Source organism: Falco rusticolus, chromosome 5, assembly GCF_015220075.1.
Source record: "Falco rusticolus isolate bFalRus1 chromosome 5, bFalRus1.pri, whole genome shotgun sequence".
NCBI classification, from domain to species: Eukaryota; Metazoa; Chordata; class Aves; order Falconiformes; family Falconidae; genus Falco; species Falco rusticolus.
The window spans coordinates 74704301-74728419 of NC_051191.1; the positions used below are offsets into that span (position 1 = coordinate 74704301).

Consider the following 24119-nt stretch of genomic DNA (forward strand, 5'->3'; position numbering starts at 1 on the left):
TGATTTGAATAGAAAAGGATTCAAGACTTTAAATGTAACTTTATTGAAAGCTTTTGATAATAAAGTCTTAAAGGAAAGCATACAGTACTTAAGAGTATGTTAAAACTCTTGTAGCAAGGAGTAGCTGATATACAACATCAATAAACAGAAAGCTAGCTCTTTCCACTCTATCAATTGCTGCTTCGCTGGCAAAGTCCTTAAGCATATGGTAGAGTGTGGAGTGAAATTCAGAATCTTCTTCTAACTCCTCTGAAAAAGCTTCACTGGTTTCAGTGATCTTGAGCTTTTGTGCTTTCTGACCATTAAACATATAAAGAGACCAGTCTTTGACAGAATCTGCTTTAAGATGCTCACTTACCTATTGAGGAAAAAAAAAGTGCTTTAAGGTAAAGCCTGTGACACTGACAGTATAAATTGTAGTATGGAATTCTAAATTTTAGTATATTCATGAGTGTAAAACCAAGGCGCTGCTTTAGCTCTCTCTGCCTAAGAGACTATGTACCAGGTACTGGATCAGCATCAAAATCTTCCATCTAGCTTGCCCCTATAAAAGGTCTGGCCCCTCCAGCTGCTGCTCCTGACTCCTGTGGAGAGAGCAGCTAGGTGCAATAGGCATCACTTGTTCTAGTTCTTGCTCCTGGGATCAAGCATGTCACATACATTTAACTCGAGGGGGGGAGAACTGCTCAACATTCCAACAGTATGGTTGGTTTTGCATCTACAAGCACAACTGGCAGTATTTTTCTGTCTGTCTGGGAGAAGTTTTAATGACATATGGTTTAGTTCACAGATGGAAATAAATCAATGCTTAAGTTGCTTATTCCCCTGCCTCTGCAGTAGGGGAAAAAATGAAGCCCCATATGGACAAGAAGAAATTTCCAATAGTAAATATAAAACTTGCAGCTTGGATTGCTGCTCAGAAGGACTCCTGCACTAGGAGACTTCATGAAAATTGGCATCCAGCTGTACCATCCCGGCTTTGGCTAAAGCTTCAATAGCTGACTCACCAGTTATGCATCCTAGCACATCAGCAAGTGTCTTTGTTACTGAGGCTTGTGTCCCATTAGAGATCTCACAAATGCATAAGCTGCGAAGCAGTGCAGAAACAGGCTAAGCTAGTGGTGAATGCTATTAACTAGTCAACCCCAAATCTTAAAACCACTGCACTAAGCATGGGCAGGGGTTGAAGACAATGTTTGAGATGAGTGTCACTTAAAGACACAGGAACAATTGACTTCTGTAATTGTGGCATTTTTCTTTTTCATAGAATGGTTTGAGTTGGAAAGTGTCAAAGATCACCTAGTTGCAACCCCCTTGCTGTGGGCAGGGACACCTTAGACCAACCTGGTCTTGAATGCTTCCAGGGATAGGGCATCTCTAACTTCTATGCTGATTTTTCTCTAAAAGTTTAGTCTAAACCACAGACCTTGAACACTACTTGCTCTTCACCAGCTTCTAGATTCCACTTGCTCCAGGCAAAGGCAAAAGCAGGTGCAACCAGTGCCATCTGCCGATAGGCTCCAGCTTCTGCTAGGGCAGCCTGTAATGCAAAAGTACAAGTTGGAAAATATATATATAATTGAGTCTAATTCCCTGTGGTATACAATTGTAAGAAAAAGCTTGCTTTACCCAGAATCCACTGACTATGTGTTCTGCCAGCTTATATTTACCACCTGATTCTACACAACAGGTCTTTATACTGAAAATGTTATCCAAGTGAAAAATAGATGGAAAAAACAATAGGAAAACTATCTGTTCTTGCACTCACCTTCTTGTTCACAGGGACATACTTGTGAGAAAACTCTTCTGGGAAAATGTTCACACCAGCTTTTTTCAAAACTGCTCTTAGGTCAAGTGGACTTGTCCATTTTCCTGTGAGGTGGGAAAGCACATCCTTCTCTTCCACCACTACTGAAGACAACATACACTGATTACCCTGTTGTACAAACCAGTGAAAGCAACTTACTGGTCATGAAAGCTATTTTCTACTTCAGGCATCAAATATTAATATTTTTGCCATTCTGGATGCTGCATACACAATCTACTACTCTGCACTGTAGACTTTCATTTATGTATCCTGAAGAAAGCTGCTTTTCTGTAGGATTTCAGAAATACACTGGTCTAGTGGCCCATGCGTATGCTCGTACAGACTCGCTTAAAATCTTGTGTGTTACTGGATTGATTTATATGGCAATGAGCATATGGATAGTCATGTGTAACTTGAACCTTTAGAAGGAACAAGTAGCATTAGTAGGAGGTTGCTTGAAATGCTTTTATTTCTCTTGGTGTAGTTGGGAGGAGAGAGAAACACTCTAAGTCTCTAACTGGTGAAACAGTCTTGAATTCAGCAAGGTAGTATCACTACCAAAGTATATACTTCCTGGAACTTTGCAGATCATACAGATGCTTTCTTTTGACCAGTTCACAAAAAAAAAAAAAAGTGAAATTTAATCACCAGTACTGTTCCTTACAGTGCAAGGAAAGAATGACATCCTCCTTTTCACCGGCTCAGAGTGAGATTCAAATTGTTCTTGTGGAAGCACCCCAAGTCCTTTATTAAGGACTCTGTAATAAATCTATATTTTTTAAAAAAAATCTGCAAAATAGTTTTATTAAAAAAATTTACAGTACCTTAATTTGTATTTGAATCGTTGCAAAGGCTGTAATAACTGCAAGTAGTGCTTCATCTATACCAGTAGGTTGCAATTCCCATGCTTGATATGGCATGTTGAGATGAGCACCCTGGAAAAGTGCTATTGTATAAAAGGCATGCATCTCAAAGGTGGCGATCTTTTCTTGTGTTTTATAAGTTATGTTGCTGATGCCATCAGTTCTCCACTGTTGGCCTTTACAAAAGGGATGCAAAAATGCAAAGATGTATTTGTAAAGCTTTGGCTTGTGATACGTGCTGAGGAAGAATTAGTTAAGGCATCCTACATTAACCAGTACTTCCTCACAGTTAAGATAAACTATTAGGCACAAAAAAAAGAGAATTCATTTAAGGCAAAAATTTCCCTCATTATCTTAAAATTAGTATAATCTTGTATTTAGACAGGAAATTTTCTCCTTAATCTCAAAAGAAATACAAATACTAACGTAACTGTTATTTCTTATTTGCTATATAGCAGGCTATAAGGTCATTTTCAAGAGTAACTTCAAACATTAAACCATCTTAATAGGTTCTACTCTCTTTCATGAATTCAAAGTCAGAGGTATGTTGTATTTATCTAATGAGTATCACATTTGGCTATTAACACTTAGTATTTAGTTAAAATAAGAAAATTAATACATGTAGTTAGGAGCTAGTTTGGCTTAGTGGACTTTACATGTCTTTACCCTAGCAAAACTTGTTTTGTGGTATACAGTGTTGTACTACTGCCCATTAAATGGCGTGGGTTTTTTCCATTCATATTGAAAAGCTACAGTAAAAAGCCCCAACAAGCAGTCCCTTGTTAGATACGATGCAAAAGCAAAACAGAACAACCCTGCCACCACCGCCACCAAATCAATTAACATTTAATTCCCCAGATTATTTCTGGGCTCTGAATTGGCTCTTATCTTTACAGCTACATTCTGGAAATAATCAAACTCGGGTATAAATTCAATTATTCAAACTTTAAATGTATATCCTAAATTTGTACCTGTAGAATCCCATCGGCCTATCACAGGATCTTCAAAATACATCACATTGTCAGGAAGTCTAAGGATTATCTGTATTGGTGGATGTGTGGCATCTTCAGTGTCTTCTGAGGGATATGGGTATAGTTCCAATCCAACATCAAGTACCTTTGGCAAGATGGGAAAGTAGCAGATAACATTTTTACTAGAAAATGCAGTACCCTACTTACTACTTTTCTTTAAGTCTACCTAATCTCCTGTGGAGTTTCCTAACACACCATTTAAAATGTATTACTATTAATGGTTTGCTAATATTGCACATTTTCAGCTACAGTCTTGAAGACAGTAGAAGGATGACTACCAACAAGGCCTTTGAACTCTTCATGTGCTGTTGATGGCACCCTTAAGGCAGTGCCACACAGTAGGCATGGTCATTTTCTAATAGAGCCACAATCTCAAAAAAAACCCCAAGAGCACCTGAAAGGGAAAACCAGATATAATTCCACTTTGCCCACACAGTGTCAAAGGGAACGAAAGAGCTCACATGACTGATAATGCAGGTCTGTGTGCTCATCTGGGAACAAAGATCCCATGCCTCTTGGTCTGCTCACAGTCCCCATTCTCTTAGTTTGTACGGGAATTTCACTTATTAAAGGTTTTCTGCTTCACAGCAAAAACTGCAGTGTAGGTTAGCACTGCATCAGGAAAAGTAGGATACATTGGCTATAGTCCTCAAATACCTTGCGGAGCCTGCAATGGAATTGGCAGTAATTTTGTTACCAGCCTTCTTTAAGTATACCTTTCGCATATGCAAAACTAAGAACTTACCCCTTTGCTTTCACTAAGGCCAAGAGCGTTTTCCAGCACAAGGATCTGTGCTAGCCATGCCGATGAGCACACACCTCTCTAATTGCAGGCTTATCTTTTCCCCACAGCTGCTCCAAAAATTGGCCAAATGTAATTGAAAAATTATTTGAAAACTTGTCCCCTAGACTGCTGCTCAGGTAATCACGTACACTGCTTATATACAGTGGTAAAACACCTCGGGAATAGCTCTATCGAGGATGACAGGGAAGAGGACTGCACAGGGTGTAATCTCTTTCCTCACCTCCACCATACTCCAGTCCTTGATTTGTTTGACCTGAGGTGGAAGCTGCAGTGCATCGATATGGTACACACCACCCACCAGCACAAACTGTTGCAAATCAATGATGTTTTCATCAGTTACCACCTCTTCTTTTTCATTTGCCTCTTCCTGCATCAGTGGATCCTGAACTTAAAAAATAACCAAACAACATGAGTTAACTTGGTGCTTAAACCAAGACATTGAACTTGCCCACTTCTATTAATTTTTCAGTTTGCACAGAAATCCCACATGCTTGATGTGCTTTACACTCCACAGCATTTCAGCACCATCTACTGGTGTTCCCCAGATCTTTTAAGAATTAATTTAAATGTGAGCAGACAGCTGGACAATGAAAAGCACTTCTTGTTTGTTTTGGTACTAAGCTTTTTAACAGATTGATCTCTGCTTTAACTTTGTAGTCAATTCAAAATGCTTTATATAGGACTAAGGTTTTACTGACAAAATGAGTCACGTCATTAGTTACAGAAGGATTTCACAAGTATGCAATACAGTAGCTTCTGGACAGGTCTAGTAAGATGGTAGTGGTATGAAAAGAAATAAGTCAAATAAGATATAACACACCTACAGGTCATGTGCTGAAGGTGAAAGCTGGTATTTATGAAGAGCATGAGTAATTTAACATTAAACAATTTTCATATAACAAACATAATTCACATTTTTTCAAAGCATAATAATGTGAATATTACATATACATATTAATTTTAAGTTTTAATTACTTGGAAAATGTTATTAGAAGGCACCAATGCCATGGAAAAAATGCCTAGAAATATTTTCTTTAAAAAAAACAAAAAAAGCATGCCCACAGAAAACATTGAGCCAGATGTTACAGAAGGAGGACAGAAGTTCCTATTTACAGGGCTCAAGATAAAGTGTTCAGTACTGTAAAAACAGCTACTGTAAGTGTTATTAAATTTGTTTTTTGGGAGTGAGATAATCTCAAAAAATGACAAATACTTATATAAACTGCCTTCAAACTTTTTAAAAACCAAGTAAAAAAATGTGTTAATTTTATAATGTCAGATTTAGTTGCATTATGCAGAGGTTTCATTCCACTCTGTTCACATAACAGCATAATTTCCTGCTGTAGTTATTTCAAGCAAAAAATTTACAGGAAGTAAAAACTACGTTACTACCAGCCACAGTGGCAGCTTGCTCTTTAAATTGATTTTAAAAATAATAGTATAAAAATATTTTTTTAAGGGTCTTATACACAAAACTGTTCATTCTCTCATGATAAATTAACTTCTTAACGCTGGTACAATTAAGTTCAACCCAGAGACCTGCTGTAGTTCTCGCTCTTTCCCCTGTTCTTGCACTCCTGGTTTTTTCTTCTCCTCTACCCGGCTGCCTGTACCACTGACTGTGGTAACCACGTATCCTTTCAAATGATATTCTGAAAAATGGTTGAACGGGTTTTCAACTCATTAGCATGCCAGCAAAAGTATAGTTTCGTAAGTTGTCTCTCCTGATTAAAGCAGATAAACAAGCTTGAAGACATTCAGGTGTAATTAGTACTCTTCTGTGCACATACATTTCACCTAATATATGGTAGGGATTTTCAAAGCCTTACCAAAATAAAATAGTGATTTCCTCCAAATGAAGCCCAAGTTGTTTGTATTCTTTTTAAAACTGTCTTGTTGGGGTGGTCTTTAAAGTCTCGTCTGACAACTGGTTGCTCGGACTGTGCTCCGCAGAAAGTGTTGTGGGGTGGGGTTTGGTTTGTTTTAAAAGAAAAAAGGCTGTACTTTTTTTTAAAAAGGTCAGCTAAACTATGCTGAATAGTTTGCAGTTGTTCTATTTAAGACAGTACTACAAGAAATCTCACTCATTAAACCAAAGGACACCACACCACTGAAGAAATTTGTAACAACTTATGTGGGAGAGATGAACAGCTTCAGTTCCTGGAATCAGACCCTGTTTTAGCAAAGTGTATCAGCAGGTATCTCGCTTTAAGCACACTTATAAGTAATACTCAGTAATACCTGCGCTACCTGAGTGCCGACCATCACACGCATTTGAGTAATTTTTTTTCTGAGGAAGTCAATCTCACCAGGTAGCCTGGCAGATTCATAAAGATTGTGTGTCTCACCCACAAACATACATAAACATATGCATAATAATACACAAATGTACATAAACATAATAAACATAATAAATAAATAAAAATAAGTGCAGGGACAAAATCCATTTTCCTATCTGTCCTACCTTCTCCCTGCATGTAATACGTCAACAAAACTCAAGTGTTAACAGAACATCAATATCTTTATAAAACTTTGTGCCATTCACAAAGGGATCTATATCATAGTGTTTCCATATATAAAATAAAATATTTAGTACAATTATTTCTGTAATGCAGTGCATAAAAACTAAGCAAATACCTTGTGATGATACGTCTGAGATTTCTGATTTCTTCTCCATTTCCTCCTTTGTCTCATTTATATCAGCTATGCTACTGCTGTTTTCTTTGAATGAGATAGCACTCTATATAAAGCAAGAGACACTTTTTCATTAGTCAAAGACACAATAAAGAAGAAAGCATCATCTCCTTCAAGAAGGCCCAAGGAGAAACAGTACAGTTCCACTCCTCCAGCAGCATTTGCACCAATCTTGCTACAGGGTTTTAGGAGAAATCATTCTTACCTAGCTAGCAAAAACAGTTTAGATTGAAGGTACTTATCAACTTCGGAATCAGATACATAAATAGAGATAAACATAAAATAATGACTTCATTTCCACAGCAAACTCCATCTCAAGCTCCCCAAGTACGATACAAGCACTTAACCATTTTAGCAGTGTGTACACTCAAAAATTATGTTTATGCTGACTTTACAGCTGAAGAGAGACACAAAAAAACCTTAAGCCATTCTTGAATCCAAAGCCCTACTGAAATTCTGCCAGAACCCCTACCTGCAGTTTTAGCCTGTGCCTTGCCCGTGAATTTTTTCCGTTTCTCACACTGTTTTCTATTTCCTAAACACTACCCCAGATTCCCAGCCAAATTTCCAAACCAGATACGAACTCATCCCTGTCCTAGCAGACTTCTCTGGAAGCACCACAGTAGACAAGTGGCAGTTCATTTTACGAGCCGTCCATTTGGTGCCCTGTGCTGTGCCTGCCAGTGTGTGGAAAGAACACACATTTCCTGAAGCAGGACAGAAGGTGAGGGGAGAGAAGTGTTTATGCACAGAAATGTGGGGGAACTCAAGGCAGAGCCAGACAGGAGGAGAGACTGCAGTAGCTGAGAGAAGCGGAGTCTTCAGAGGGAACAGGAAAATTCACAAAACTAGATTGAGACAAAGAGAGTAAGATCTGGGAAAGAAAAAGAGAAGGAATGAAGTGAGGAGCTTGAAGGAAGTCTGAAAAACGTAAGTGAAAACTGCCAAAAGACAAGATTTGTCATACAAAAAAGAGAAAAGGAACCAACAAAAATGGGATTTCAGGCACTGATTCACTACAAAGGTCTCGGGGACTGAAAAGGAAAAAGCCAAAGATCATTGCTCAAAACATATTAAGAAGGATAAAACATGATGCTTTACAGTTATTTGTGCAGAAGTTTTAGATGAAGAATCCAAATCATTTATCTGCAGGTCACAGATGGTACCAAAAGTGAAAAACCCAAACCCAGTAAGAAGAATAAAAAAACAGGCAACCTCCACAACACCTAAAGCCAACATACTCCATTGGAGTGTGCTGGGTAAGAGACCTGGCAGCCAGCAACAGTATTTGGAAAGCTTCTAACAGCAAAGCTTCAGTATACAGACACAGAGCAACCAAGCTGCTGCACAACCAGCACCTACAGAACTATGAATCTTATTCTGCATGCTACAAATTTTCCTAATCTGGGATTCCTGCAGTGATTTTATAGGGTTGTCAGTTTCTCAGAAGCAGAATCCATTCATCTGGACATACGTCACACACTTACGGAAATACCTTACAATGGTACCTGATATTCCTCATGGCTTGATCCTACTCTTAAACTGCCAACCGAATGGTGACTACCACACCCTGTCCAAACTTCCTCTTCTACCTTCCATACAACAAACTCTGGTCATTCATCCTTCCATTCCCTTGAGAAGATCTATGACATAGTATTAACACAAGTTGCCTTTTTCTATAAACCACTTAAAAACGCGGCACCCTCAGGCACAGGACACATTAAGAAGCTGTTACACTGCAACTGGGCCTTGAGAAACAACAGCAATGTAAAATATCCTTCGGGTTTTTACCTACCTTTCTCCCATCGGTACACGTTTCTTCTTCAGTGGACATGTTGGGCTCTTCCCTGGCTTGCTTTTCCTCTTCTTCTGATCCTTCTACATTGTCTTTTGAATGCTGAGTTAACTTTCTGCTATCTAAGACTTCCAATTTTGGCACACTCTGACACTGCAGCCAAAGTGGAGATACGTGATCATACTGAGTATGCAATATGCGAACAGCAACATTGCTCACAGCCAGTGACTCTGGAAGATCAAATCCATGCTGTGCACCACAAAAGATGTGATTTTTGCACCTGTAAACAGTTAAAAAGATAACATTCCCTAGTAAGATTGTCTTTTGTCCCATGGCACAGTTGAAGAAATAGAGTTGGATGTCTCAATATGCTTCCTGTCGTGTACTGACAGCTGTCTGTTAAGCCTCTCCAGAAAAGCTGTAACTACATTAAGGCGCTCAGGAACTGCAAAAATAACAGTCCTGATAGGATGACAATGAGGCAAAATCAGATCACTGCTCTTCTACACAGTACGTTCATGGTAAAACTCACTAATTAAATGAATGAGCAAATCCTACATAGGTGAAGTCACCACCTGTCTGTGCTACATCAGTCTCAGCATCTTCCACATAAAACCCAGAGAGATACGCAGATGTAAAGGAAATGTTGATAATCAACAGTATTACACAGCCATCAATCCTTGTGACAGTGTAGGAACCAGGCTAAGAACAGGCACAGGAGACCAACTTGCATCAAATCGAGTTACCAAACTTGTGAACTTGGGTTCTTTCACCAGATGTAGAAGTTTGCTGCTCATTGCAATTCCTGCCCAACCGAATCCAGAACAATTAAAATAATACTTATTTTTGGGTAAGATCATCTGGTCACGAGTTCTAACAATCTTCCAGTAAATAAACATTTATTTTTTAATTCTTAGTTGAAAATTTTAGGTGCATCTCTAAGATATCCAAAATGCATTAACATTAAAACCCAGATAGGCTCTGCCTGCAGGTCAGTCTGACGTTGCTGAGCACTCAGACTTGTAGTTATCTTACCAAAGCTTTCAGCAACAGGTCCTTAGTCAAGGCAAAGTCATTTTACCAATTTATTCCTCATATTTGCAAAGTGGGAGTAGGAAGTCTGCTCAAAAATCTTGTTTTGAAAAGTATGTCAATTAAAAATTAAAAATAAAAATATATCAATCAAAAAAAAAGTTAAACAGTAATTTAATAAATTAAAAAAAATATCTTTTATTCAGAACCCACTATGGAGGATACCTGCATCCCAGGTTCTATTATCTTTTATCTAACAGTGCTGAGCACAAAGCATCATTCATCGCTTTGCAAACAACTGTAACAGCTTAGAAATTACTTAACGCATCATCAAGAAACATTACTTCCAGAGCAATTTCATTTCTCTGCATGAGTTTTACAGTTTTCCTTTAAAAACTGTGCTGGCAGTAACAGGGTTCTACTGCAGCATTTTAAGAAACAAATCATACATCTATATATTCCATATATAAAACATTTCTATTTCTTTAATAAATGTCTGATGTAACCAGTACCTTCCTTAGCAACAGATTGGTATGAAATTCATCAGTTAGGAGTCTGTCGAATGAATGGTATTCAACACGAAAAAGGTTGAGAAACTGGTTCTTAGAGCTTACTCAACTTGAGTAGACAAGGCCAGGCCTCATTTCAAATTAAGAATTTCACTATGCTGTACCTTACTTTCTTCTTCAGATTGGCCCATATACAGAAAGTAACATTCTTATCCTTTATGACTGCCTGCATATTTCCAGTTTCAGAATCTTCATACATATTAGCTGTCTTCAAAGAAAAAAGGCAATTAAATCATGTTTTCTTTTATTTATATCACTTTTATACTTACTTAAACAAAAAAGACACACAGAAATAAAAATACACCAGACCAGTATGTTGTATTTATGTACCAAAACTTAACAGTTATAAACTCAAATACCTCTGTTAAAATTTGAACTATGTTCTTTTTTTCCCTCTGACTTCATCAATTCTGTCAATCAAATACTGCCAAATACGGGATCTTACATTATCCCCTTCAGTAGTACTGCCTACCTCCCTTAATCATGTCCCCTCAAAAACATATCTCAGGTCAAGTTAAAAAAAAAAAAAAAAATACTTAGCACTAATGGACTCCTATCCCACAGTCACTGCACAGATTATAATATTGTCAATGTAAAACTTGTGAAATTATAATTACATTAGGAGTATAATCCTAAACTCTGTAAAGACAAGAATTTAATATTTCTTAATTTGGAGAGGGTTTTGAGTGTGAACATACAACTGCTTCACTATTTCCTTTACCCCTTTTCCTTTTTTGTTTCCTCTAGCAATATTCTTTTGCTAAACATACTTACATACAGGATTAATACAATTAAAATAGCAAGCAAGATCACTACCTATACATGCAACCCAGAAAACTGATTCCCAAGAACTTTTTCATTTCCTTGTTCAAAGACTCTTTACTCCTCTCAAGATCTTAGTTTAAAATATTTTTTAGTCACATGAACTTGTATTAAAAAACATATATAAGCTAACCTTATGACCTGCTTTTCACATTTACAATTTTTTATACAGTCAGCTAATTTTAATTTAAATCACTGATACAAAATAGGAAAAAAATGTCATACCATGCCCCTTGTTTTCAACATCTTCAAATCTCACAAAATTTCACCATAATCTAATCTTAAATTTCTTAATGATGGGAATTTCGCCTGCAAAGCTAAGATTTTCAGGGGTTCTGAAGGGTTACAAGTCTGGTATCTGCTATACACATGATCTGGAAACTCCAGTGCTAGATTTGGAGACTCACATGCTAATCTCTACGACAGTTTATGAACAAACAAAAACAACCATCACAACAAAACACTTGTAGCTAAACCTGCATGCACTGCGCATACTACAGCTTCATAGTAGTAAATCTTACTTTAAGCAGGTGCTCTGTAGCTCCATTGTACTTCTGATGAAGCAGATTCTGCAATTTCAGAATAGATTCCTGGTACTGAGCTGTTTCTTTTTCTGTTATCTCATTTGATGGTGTGTCCAATAAAAGAAACTGCAACTTCTCAATTAACTAGGAGACATAATAGGTGGGAAAATTATCTCTGTTTTGACACCACCCTTAATATACTGTGTGTTCTGTCATATAAAAATCAAGGCAAACTTCCTTCCTTTGTACCTAAACATATCTTGGTCGCAGAAATAATCTTTTTCTATTATATGTCTAGAAATTGTGCTAACCCATCATTATCAGATAAACAGCCAACCATGCAAAGCGCTGGAAATTCCAGGGTCAAGTCTGTCTGCCTTCATTCCTCTAGTCAGATTCCTTCATTCCTTAACCTGTGGGCTGTGAAAAATTAGCTTACAAAATAAATCATTTATTGAACAGATCGGTCATATGAGGAAACCTTTTGGTCAAAAAGTAATTTACAGCTTTATTTTGGAACCATATGAAATCTTAAAAAAAAAAACCCAACAAAACAAACCCAACAAAAACAGATACACATACAGCAATTATATTTTAATTCTCAGAACAATACTTAGCATGAAGTTTGGAACTCTGTCATAACATTGTTGTCTTCCACTACAGGCTAGTATCTTTAACATCTAAGTGATTGTATAGAACTAAAAAATTCCTAGCTACTAAAGTGACCTGCAGCACTGAGGCAAAGGGAGGATCAAGTTCTATTTTATGCTTCCCTTCCACACTTGCCAGACTCCTCTTCCTTGTAGCCTGTGGAATTGCAGTGCTACTGCTCGTTAAAGGTGTGGCAAAGCAGCAGCAGAATTACAACTACCACCATCTTTTTTATACTGCACCTTGAACATGGTCTACCTCGACAATGAGGTAGACATGATCTCACAGTTCAGAGTGTTTAACAGTTTCCTTTAAAAACACGTAGAACAAGAAAGAAATGCTCAAGTGTTTTAGACCAAGAGAAGTTAGGGACATGGTTTAGTGGTGGATTCGGCAGTGCTGGGTTAACAGTTGGACTTGATGATCTTACAGGTCTTTTCCAACCTAAGCAGTTCTATAAGACAAACAATCTTTTTGACATCACCTTGCATTTCCAGCAGGGGCAAAACAAAAATACCTACCTTCTATTATCACATAATACTCTATTGAGCATACAGTGCAAGGCAGCACACATTTGCAGGACCTGAAGCAGCTGTAACCACTTTAGTGTTGGACGGAAAACATACAGCTGGGGGGAGGAAGGGTGTTTGTGGGAGAGAGCTGACAGCAGGGAGAAGAGTGGGGAGAAGGAACAGAAGTGGGCAGTTGCCAGGCTTTTGGCTTGGGTTGCAGTGTAGAAGAGAAAAAGTGAAGAGTTATCTGCTGAAATTCTTGGAAAGGACTAGCACATTCCCCACCGGGTCAGAAAAAGGTTGCAGTATGCAGAAGGTGAAAATTGCAGCACCCAGCAAGCACTGCAAGACAGGAAATCTAACACTGGGAACCAAAATGAAATTTGTGTTACACATGCAACTTTCACTCCCAGTTTCTGGAAGACCCCATGTAACTTTCTGAAAAACACTATGAAGTTAGCATAAATTAAAATAAAATCCTAAATTTACAGAGCAGCCACAAATTCCTTAAAATTTCTTCGCAAGCTATCAAATGGTTGGTGGACTGCATTTTGGAAACTCCTGCTCTTACATGGCGCCTCACTAGCTCTAAACGTTACACAACAAAGCTGCTGTCCACTGAAGATTCTATAATATACATGAGCTCATATGTTCTGGCTCAAGACTTTAAAATGTGCATAAGCAGGGAAGATGGATGTTGGGATAAGAGAGCTTAGTGTAAAAACATTGCCACAATTTAAAGTTGCATATTTAAAGTCAATAGTCAACTTCTTTAGAGCAAACAATAAATCTGTAATTAAAAAATGTAAAAACTGAAGAAAAACTTCTGGGTTTTGAAGGTTATAGCCAATTTCAGTCATTTTGTTGGGGGAAAAAAAGGATAAAAAAGAAAGAAAAAAAGGGGCATCAAGGATATGTTCTAGTAAGCTTAAACTGAAAAATACCATTTTAACACTTACATTTAGCACCTGTTCCCCCTTCTCCATCACAAGTTGAATGTCCTCATTTTGATCTTCACGCCATAAGCTCATGAAAGTATTTATTTCCTGCAGTACAGTTGGGTCAGGACTTCCATCACAACTGAGGTAATGCTCCCACTACAGGAAATGTTCAAAGAAAAATAGATACAGGCATGTGGTACAAATGACTATCATTATTACAAGAAAAAGGAGGATTATGAAAGACAAATATATTATAGTGATATATTCACACCTGCATCTAAACAGGGCTGTAACACCACCTGGCTTATTACTATCCCAGAAAAAGATGGTTTACTTTGATATTAATGTGTTAAGATATTTCTGCCCACCTAACATTTGCTGTTTATACTTACTCATTTATCAGTGGTTTCTGTTCTGCTAGGTAGAGCTTGCATGCCTACAAAAGCAACAAATTCAGTACCTGCCACAAAAGACGGGCGGAAAGAATCAATAACTGAGAATATAAATGAGAATGTAAGTGCAGGAGGAAGAGGCAGATGGTTCTCAAACCAAATCCTGCCAACAAACCTGAAAATTCCTACACTGGCAACAAAGCTGCTTAAAAGCCTTCTGCTCCAACAAGTTTATTCCTCCTTTCTCTGTCTGTGAAGGTTCCTCCCCCTTACCAGTAGCAACTCCACTGTTACAGAAACCTCTGCTGGGGAGATGAAATCCAAGATATTTTTTTAAAACAATTTTATTTTCAAAGCAACTGTTGGTCATTCTTACAGGCGGAGGAAGAAAAAAAACTCAGTGACAGGCTAGACCCATTTAACTCTACACACGAGCCTAACATTGGCTCATGGGATCAATATATCACCTATAATGTATTTTTTTCAACCATATAGTAAGATATTAAAGAAACACTGCCTCCCTGTTTACTGTGAAGATTATTAATGCTATGTTACTGCTGATTGCATTACAATGTAAAATGGATCTTATAAAGCAAAAGCACTTGTATAATTGCATTCCCAACCACCTCCATAACCATTTCCACTGACTTAAAAAAAGCAATAATAGGTGAGTGTCTAGTACACTGGAAACTCCTGTATAAAAGATTGATCAACCTTCAGTAATTAAAACATCTGACCTCTTTTTTTAACATCTTTGCACTTAAAAGAGAGCATGGCTCCACATCTGCAGGGCTGCACCCAGTTTTGTGTCCCTCAGTACAAGAGAGAGAGTAGTAAAACTGGAGGCTCCAGAGAAGAGGCATCAAGATGGTTAGGGTACTGGAGAAAATCACGCATAAAGAAAGCCTGAGCTTTGTTATTTTGGAGAGGATTAGCATGTGCAATCTACCAGTACCTAGAGAGGGGTTACAGAGAAGACAGAGGCAAAACTTTCCTCAGAGGCACACAGGGATGATGCATCATGACAATTAGGCAATGATCACAAGCTGTAACAAGGGAAATGCCAACTGCATTTAAAGAAAAATTCTTACAGTGAGAGTGGTAAAGCAGTCAAAAAGGTTGCTCAGAGATACTGTGGCATGCCCATTCTTAGAAATTTTCAAAACCCAACTGAGAACATTGGTCTAACTTCAGAGTTTGCCCTTCTTTGTGCAGGAGGCTAGCGACGTGAATTTCACGAGTCCCTTCTAATGGGATTTATGCTGTGATTCTAGATTTGTTCCACAGAGGTTTTATAAAGGATTAAGCGATATACAAGACAAAGAGAAAATCCTTGTGTCCACAAGTCTATTTAACCTTACCTGCAGCCAAACTGAGCAAACCTCATACCAGGCTCTTACTGAATGATGTTTCTCCAAGACGGATCCACAAGAGCAAAATGTTCTACCAGTGTACTTCCATATCTCACTATTCAAAATGTAACTTTACAGGTACATAGTACTGTGTATGCCCTCCTAAATGTACCATTCCTAAATGGCAGACATCAACTCTTAACTGCATTTTCATGTATTTCCAGCCCTGATATCTGACCTAGATGTGTGCCATGTCCTTCAAAGTTTTTGCCAGCCTCTCCCCAAATAATGACCTGTGATATCCAGAAATCACTGGAACAAATGTTGTCAATTGTCTCAAACACTACAAAAATACCTGTAAGCCCTGGCTGAGATTTTTTTGTGGAATGTTTAAAAGTAGAAGGAATTAAACAAATAGAAAAGGAAAGACAAATACCAGAGTATCTTAAATTACAAATGCTCTTGACTGCTGGGGTAAGCTGTAGGGTCCTAATACTTTCATGACCCAGTCAAGCTCCTCTTTGCCCATGTTTCTTTTCGGTGTACACCAAAGTATACAAGATAGAAGAGAGTGAGCATGGCCAGTTACAGCCTTGAGATGGAACTTGAAATGCAGGCATAGCACACACCTAAATTCAAGAACCGGAAACTCCTGGATCCTGTAATGGAGACACAGCCTAAGACTTCATTGTCAAACCTCTATGACACTTGGCAGATTTTGGAAAGAAAGCTTACCTTTGCATATGCTCTATAATCCGTTTTCCACTGCTGTGCAGAGAAAAACTTCTGTTCCAGTGAATGAAGTTCTGCTAGTTCAGACTCACTTCGTTTTTGATTCTGTTAAATATGTATATATATATATATATATGTCAAACAGAAGAGTTAAATATTTGGTTTACCTTTTACAACTATTTTATATCAAAGGAAAAAATTTGGGATATTTGAACGATTTATCATTTAAACAAACCAAAACACTGATCACTTGCTTTTTTCATGAAACATTTGAGAAAACTGCAGTAGTTCATAATATGTTAGTCATCACATTAGTTGCTGAAATATATGATAAACATAATGTATAACACAATTGTTAACCTCTCACTTGAACAGTTTTCAAATCATCATCCTGGAACTAGCTGTAATGAGCTGCTAAAAAATGTAAGCGTATGTTGAAAAAACTTGTGCAAGATTTTTTTTCCGTATAATTACTACTATTTTATATTCCTCTTGTTTTTCTGAAGAAGAAAACAAAATTAGTTTTTTTAAGTAAACCTTCCTTTTTTTTTAAAATACAAAAATATTTAGGTATTTCCAATCAGGTGTTGTTATGAATTCCAGTCTTCCTGGAAAAATAAACATAACCTAGTACACACACAAATCAATGTATCTGCTCTAACCTACAACAACTTACAGAATTTATACCAAATTCTCTTGCCATAGATGTACCAAAAGTAATTATGGGGAACTCAAAAAATAGACCCAATTGAAATTATAGTGGAAATGAAAAGAGTTATTTATTCAAACTGGAGTATCACAAATCACAAAAGTTAATGCATTTAAACCACAGCACCTTTATGTAGCAAAACCAGGCAAGACTACTCATGTCAGGGAATTTTTCTGAATCAAAGCAACACTAAGCCAAACATTTGCTTAGTGAAAGAATACCGCAGAAAAATATTCAGTACCATTTCCCTTGATTCTACACGCATTATGTTTTACTACTAATCCAGCTCACTACCGTTTCAGTTTGTGGGATCTTCCATAAGAGTACCTTTCAGGCTTGGAGAGATTTTTTATTATTAATTTTAATCTAGTGATGCTAGAAAATTTCCTCTACATTGTTCCCAACACTAAGGACATAAGGAAATTTATTTCTATGCTCACACTAAATTACTAATGTTTTACAAACCTTGTCACAAGATTAGAAATAGGATTAGATTTTTTCAGTGAGTACAAACTAACTTTTGCCTCAAGCTTTTCCATCTGTTCTTTTTCAATTCTCTCCTTTTCAAGTCTTGCTGCTTCTTCTTGTTGAGCTCGAAATTGGGCTTCCTCTGAAGATTGGGAAATACATCAATATATAATTATATTTAATAAAACCAGAAAAAGTATTTTGTTATTAGCTGTAATGACAACCATAATGAGCAACACAAACGTGTATCTTATATTGTGCAGAAATCTTCCAAACAAGCCAAACTAAATTGAATCATGGTACTGAAACACAGTATCTATGGCACTACCCCTATCAGCCTGTGACAATACAAGTGGAGACACGGATCAGCAAGCCCTCAGGAACAGCAGCAGGAGCACCTCTTCTTTTATCTACAGCTTCAATGGACCCTGGTTCTCAATCCAAAATCTATGGTGAAACTGAGTGGTTCAGTCCCAAGTTATTATTCTCCTTTGCTACAACCTTTGGTTTCCTACAACTTCAATCTTGCAGCTGTTTTGTTCATTGAAATCCTCTTTAGGATCAGTCACTCCTGATCACAGTTTTAGCTTTTCTTTGCTGCCATAGGGACTAGAAATTAAGAGGATGTGAAAACTAAAATTGATTTCAACTGCTAAGCCTTCAGCCTAAGCTAGCAGAGCCTATGCATCAATCCACATGTTCCCAGACAGTGGCTTGAATGTCACCACCTACACGTAAATCACTTCAAGTATCTGTGTTGCACTGAGGCAAGAGCAACAGCTGTTCCCAAGCCTGCCTGTACTTGCCTCAGCTGCTACTCCCATCCACAAAGGTTACTAGTGATTAGTAGTCACTATTACTAGCAATCATAGTATGCCTAAGCCCCCATCAGATCTGATTGGTGGCAGAAAGGGAAGTAGCAGGGATGGATCTGATTTTCAGACAGGGTATCAGGTCGTGATACTAAACTGCAGAAGCAGGCACATTCAAATGGTGAGGACAGGTAAGTTATGCAACTGGGATTTCATTTTAAGGGATACAGCGATGTACAACAGAAAGATCTTGAAGAAGTGGGTGGCGAACCAGTCGCTCAGTAGAGGCAGAACAAGCTCAAGCAAACTATATTTCAGTCAAACCTAGTTCGCAGCCACATTAACTGCTACCCCTTCAGAACACCAGCTAGCCCTCTGCCAACAGCAGTATTCTGCTGGCCTTCTCTGGAAAAAGTCCTTTTCAGAGAATTTCTCTTGACTACTGATACATAGGCTTAAGCAGGGGGAGGGGAAGAAATGCAATGTTTTGTGGTTTTCTAACTTGCTGAGAATATTTGGAAAGGTAATGGTAAAAGAGAAAAAAATATCTATTTATTCTAGGCATCCCCCTTCCCAAGTTCCTAATCACAGGAGAAATAACTAGAGAAAAGAGTATGGCTCTAATAGGAAAGTGAGATGCAGTCACACAGAATTTAGCCTACACAAGAAAAAAGAGAAGAATCACCTGTGTTTGTGAAATATAGACATTGATGCACATATAGTTTAGGAAATTACTTTCTGTCCATTTATTTAAAATCATTTATAGGGAATATGATGGCATAAATAACTTAAGTGCACAGTACCTTCGTCTCTCAGCCTCCTTTCTTCTTCTTCTTTCTGTAATCTCAGTCGTTCAGCTTTGCTAACTTTCTTTTTGCCACTGGACTTAATGTTTGCAATAAATTAAAAGAAAACAATTGTCAATATAATTTTAATACATTTTGGGAGGTACTTGCCAACTATAACTTTTCCCTTCTAATGTGATCCCTGAATTAATATTCTAGACTCCCTATACAGTCAATGAAGCCTCCAAAACAGCAATATACATCCTGGACTCAATTTTCTTCTCATTTTCATGATGCAGTGTATGCTCTTACAATTAATTTATTACTCTATGCCAGACACTCCTGAACACAGACACAATAGGAGAATATTAAAGTATCTTCTCTTAATGTAGAAGTTGAATAACAGGCAGATCTACTAAGAAAGTAGACGTTAAAATTTCAAACATTTTAGGAAATACTGGGAAATGTATTTGGGGACACAGGCAAGTCTGGCATTCAGAAGCATCTAACTTAGAAGACAACTAAGAAAAAGTTCAAGCCCTAGGCTGTTCCTAGAATAACTATATTTAAAATTTGTTCTCAGAAGTTATCGTCTTTATCAATTCTTTGCAGTCTGGGCATACATTTAAAAAAAATAAAATACAAGCTAAGTAACATGCAAAATCTACTGTCACGTAACAGATTAATGAAAACAAAACACTTATTTTTATACTGTAACACAGTATTCATAGATTCTTCACTGATACACATAAAAATTTGACAATTGGATCTGTGCACGAGGTCACATTATCTTTAAGAGACTTGAACAGTAGAACGTAGAAAGCATAATTCTCTTTGGATTTGAAGGTGTTTGCTAATAACCCCCTCACTTCTTTTCCTCACTGGCAAAAAGGAAGATTCTTGGATGAATTTTGATTTTTTATTATATTTTGTTTGGCTTTTGTGTGTGTTTATTTTTAGCATCAACAGTCTTGGGATGCCTAATCAAATATGTAGGATCAGCACTGTGACTACAAAACAGCACTTAAAACAAAGACACATAGAAGGAAAATACTGGTTTCCTGTTAATGAAGCAGAAAAGGCAGCCTAAGGTTGCAGTCCTCACCAAGTGCATAGTGACTAAGGACTAAATCATCTTTATGCAGTTTTATGCAGTGTTTAAACAGGTAACACTGCCATTGTATTGCACGTATAACACACTTGCAGTTAATGTGTCTGGACTCCATCTGGAGTTGATGGAATGATACCAGGGAGGAGTGCTGTTCCTGAAGGCAGATCCTGCAAAGACAAGGGCTGAATAAAAGAGATTTAAAAGAGAAAAAAAATAAATAAAAAGGAAAAGAAGGGGGGGCAGAGGAGAAAGATGTGCAAGGAAGTAGAAGTGGAGCTTGTAAAAACAAGCAGGCTGATTTTGTACTGAATGGCAAAATTAATTCACAGCCAACATTCTTGTTTATGAGTGGGGCAGATAAAGCTATATTTTTGTACACATGAGAATATAAACCATGATATTCTTCTGCATAGGTTCCAACATACGGACAAAACAAAGAGTGACAGCAGCCTAAACTAAGGTTGAAAGCAAAGATACGGATGACAAAAGCTGTCCAGGAAAACAAATTACTTTCATTTGGTGACGTATTTATGTACTGGCTGAACAACGGTATTCTGCCTCTGACACATACAAATGAAAGACAATTAAATCAAATGTTTACTTTTGTAAAACATAGAAAATATACACTGTAAATGGGTTCAGAGCGTGAGGCAACGTGAAAAGAGGAGACACGTCCTCTATCTAGGCATCTAACCTGGATGTTGCACATCAGAGAGCCGAATCCCAAGTCTCCATGCCATCACTGGTGAGAGACAACGATTCAACCAGGTAAGATAAAATTACTAAAACAGTGTGAGTTCCATCCACAGTGTCAGTAAGAGAATATAATTGGATGGTATCACAATATCAATAAGCCCTAAGGATCAAAAGCATCTGTCAGGAATCCAATCCTCCTCTTCCATAGAGAAATGAGTACAGAATGGTACCAAACCAGCACAGTACGGTAGCACAGTGCCCATAGGCAATAGAGAAAGAGGTCAAACACAGCTGACAGGGAGAGACAAAAAAAGAGGACTTAAGTCCAGACAGTTGCAAATGAACACGATGGTATTACGACATCTTCCCACCTGAGTATTCCTAATAATTTGGTAAATATTATTACAAGTAATTCAGTTGATAGGGAACTTAGAAATAATCAAGGAGAACTTCTGTCATTCATCACAGAAAAAGCGTGTTACAAATACTGTTATTTCACATTTTGATTCTGACAAGTGTATTTTCAGATATAAATAATTACTTGGAAAGCTATTCACTTTACACAGCAATAAATATATACATAAATATAACTTTGTGTACAAAGGTTAGCAGGAGCTTGAACAAAAACAAAGGTGAAAATTTAGAGTTAAAAAGCACCAGAGTTAGCATGCATCTCATCTCACATTTGCTACCAAAGCATTTACTTACTGACTCCTATAATAGTCAGTAAAAGCCATAGTTCTACCCTTTAAGATTTCAGAGAAGAATCAGTTCCTTTCAGTTAAAAAAAATATCTATATAAATCTTCGATTACTTTTCTTCCAATGAAAATAGAAAATTTGCTTGTTTCAATTACTTATAATCACTTTTTAGTCAACTTCTTTTCACATTCTTATGACAACATAGTACTGACAAAATTGAGATGCACAGCTCCCCAAGTAATGCATTTGAATGTGTTCTTTTGGGGGAAGGGGTAGATAATTTAATTATCACTGAATTAAGAATAATCCACGGGATGAATTTATGCAATCCAGTTTCCCGCAAACTTCTGTCTGCTGTCCCCCCTGCCCGTCACGTGGTCTGTGTCTAGCCTGTGGCTCGAAGCCAGGACACTGGCTTTATGCCCCGACATCTGCTGCCAAGCGAAACACACATTGGCTGCGCTCGTCACCTTCTCTCTAGTAGTTCTGCAGGAACATGACTCAGCCTCCTTGCAAAAGGCTCATAAACTTAAGTGTCCTGGAGACACCTGTTCCTCTTTCAAATTTCATGAAGCCTGACCAACTGTCTCAGAAATACAGATTAAAAAATTTTAAAAAAAACAACAACAAATCTTTTTTCTTTTTAAAAATCACATTTGCTTACAATTAAGGTCTCACACCACCTTTATTATGACAGATCCTCTTAAAAATGTCAAAATATATTTTGTAGACATTAAGGCCAGAAGTAACTGATGCTTCCTTTAATTTCAGCATGAAGCGCTTTGTAATTTTACTCACATAATTTCGAAAATAACAGAACTGTGCTGACATAACACTGAAATGAATATTGCAAGGGTCAAAACGCTGTATGTGAACTAGTGTCTACCTACCTTTTTCTTCTTTTTTGGACCCTAGAAGATCAGACAGGGGGAGGGGAGAAAGGAAAGTAAGCATCAGAGAACAGGGTATTAAGTATAAAGGAATAATTAGAAAATAAAACTGTTCTGTAAAATTAGATTAACTATTGAAAAACTATAATGACAATAATTTCAATATTGCAGAAAATTAGCCGCTAACACATGACTACAAGTGGTCATAATCTATCAGGCTAGATTACACTTACGGTTATAGAAGTATATCTACTTATTCCCAGTGTTAAAAAAACCTAATGTACATCAAATATGTAATTCAGTCCAAGACATAATTTAGTCAAAAAAACATTTTCAGTGTTTTCTAAACTCCTAATCTGATACTGTGTGCTATTCCAAGTAACATTGAATTACATCATGGGATGACCTAGAAGAACACAAAACCACCACTGGCTCTTTTGTCATTCATTGGGAAACTGCACCTGAAGTGAAGAAATATAGTTAGGGGCCTTCTCCAAGTGACTACAGAAAATACAACAGATTCTGGAAAGCCAAACATCTAACAGCAAATCCCTTATTTGATTTACAAGACAATTACCTTTTCTGTGCAAAGTCTAAATATTGCTATGTGAATTTACATAATGTCGGTGTCATTAATTACACCCACGAGAATATTCCCTGTGGGGTGGCAAAAGGGGAAGAAGGAGAAGACAGGCTGTGCATGGGACAGCGGCGAAGTGTCTTATAATGGAGCGACACCAACAACGAAGCGTTAGTTACCTCCGAGCTGGGTGACGTGCTAAGCAGCCATAGTAACAAACCACTGCACAAGAAGCTTGATCAGGGGATTGCAGAAAAGCTAACAGGCCCTTCAAGGGGATTTTTTTTCAGTCTTAAATCTCTTTTTCCATACACTGGTACTTCAGTAACCGATGTGAAATACTTTGGTCCAACCCTCATCCACCTCACCAGCCTCTCAAGGCACCTGTTACCCTGCTCCTGCCTTCCCTCTTTACCTGCAGAAGCTCAAGGCCCTGCGGCTACACCGGCACCGCCCGGGCCCACCGGCACACCGGCCACCGCCCGGGCCCACCCCGCCGCGGCCCCCCGCCCGCCGGCACACCGCCCACAGGCCGGGTCCCAGACGTTGCCGCCCGCCAGACCGCGGCAGCAGCTGAGGGGCCACCGCCAGCAGCCCGCACTCTCAAGGCCGGTGCCGGCATCTCGGTCACCCGGGCCGGGCGGCAGCCGCCCCTGCCCGCTGCGGTGCGGGCCCCCGCAACGAAACCGCCGGCCCCAGCCCCGGCCCGCTCTCACCATGGCGCCGCCGTCACGTTGCCTAGGCGACCAGCCCCTCCCCCCACGTGCTCTCCGCCACCAATGGCGGCCTCCCTTCCTCCCACGGCCCCGCTCCGCCCCTCGGCGCCGCCGCGCTGCCGCCCGCCC

At 38.3% G+C, this 24119-nt stretch overlaps 1 protein-coding gene across 9 annotated transcripts; it reads right to left on the reverse strand.

Moving 5' to 3' along the window:
• Positions 1-19: 19 nt before the first annotated feature.
• On the reverse strand, positions 20-24028 carry CFAP94 (cilia and flagella associated protein 94). 9 transcript variants are annotated; one of them, XM_037388103.1, is made up of 16 exons: positions 23991-24028; positions 22695-22715; positions 19315-19396; positions 17750-17841; positions 16526-16627; positions 14065-14202; positions 11940-12086; positions 10701-10804; positions 8996-9275; positions 7144-7246; positions 4727-4893; positions 3642-3786; positions 2632-2846; positions 1769-1936; positions 1427-1540; positions 20-358 (listed from the first exon to the last, which is right to left on the reverse strand). In XM_037388103.1, exons 1-16 carry the CDS (start codon positions 23991-23993, stop codon positions 89-91), a joined length of 2151 nt encoding a protein of 716 aa, XP_037244000.1. In that variant the 5' UTR covers positions 23994-24028; the 3' UTR covers positions 20-88. The 9 variants fall into 9 exon arrangements, 8 of the variants coding, with proteins under 8 accessions (XP_037244000.1, XP_037244001.1, XP_037244002.1 ...); XM_037388104.1 differs by lacking the exon at positions 23991-24028 and adding an exon at positions 21102-21149 and having other exon boundaries at positions 22695-22711; XM_037388105.1 differs by lacking the exons at positions 22695-22715; positions 23991-24028 and adding an exon at positions 20497-22685.
• Positions 24029-24119: the final 91 nt, after the last annotated feature.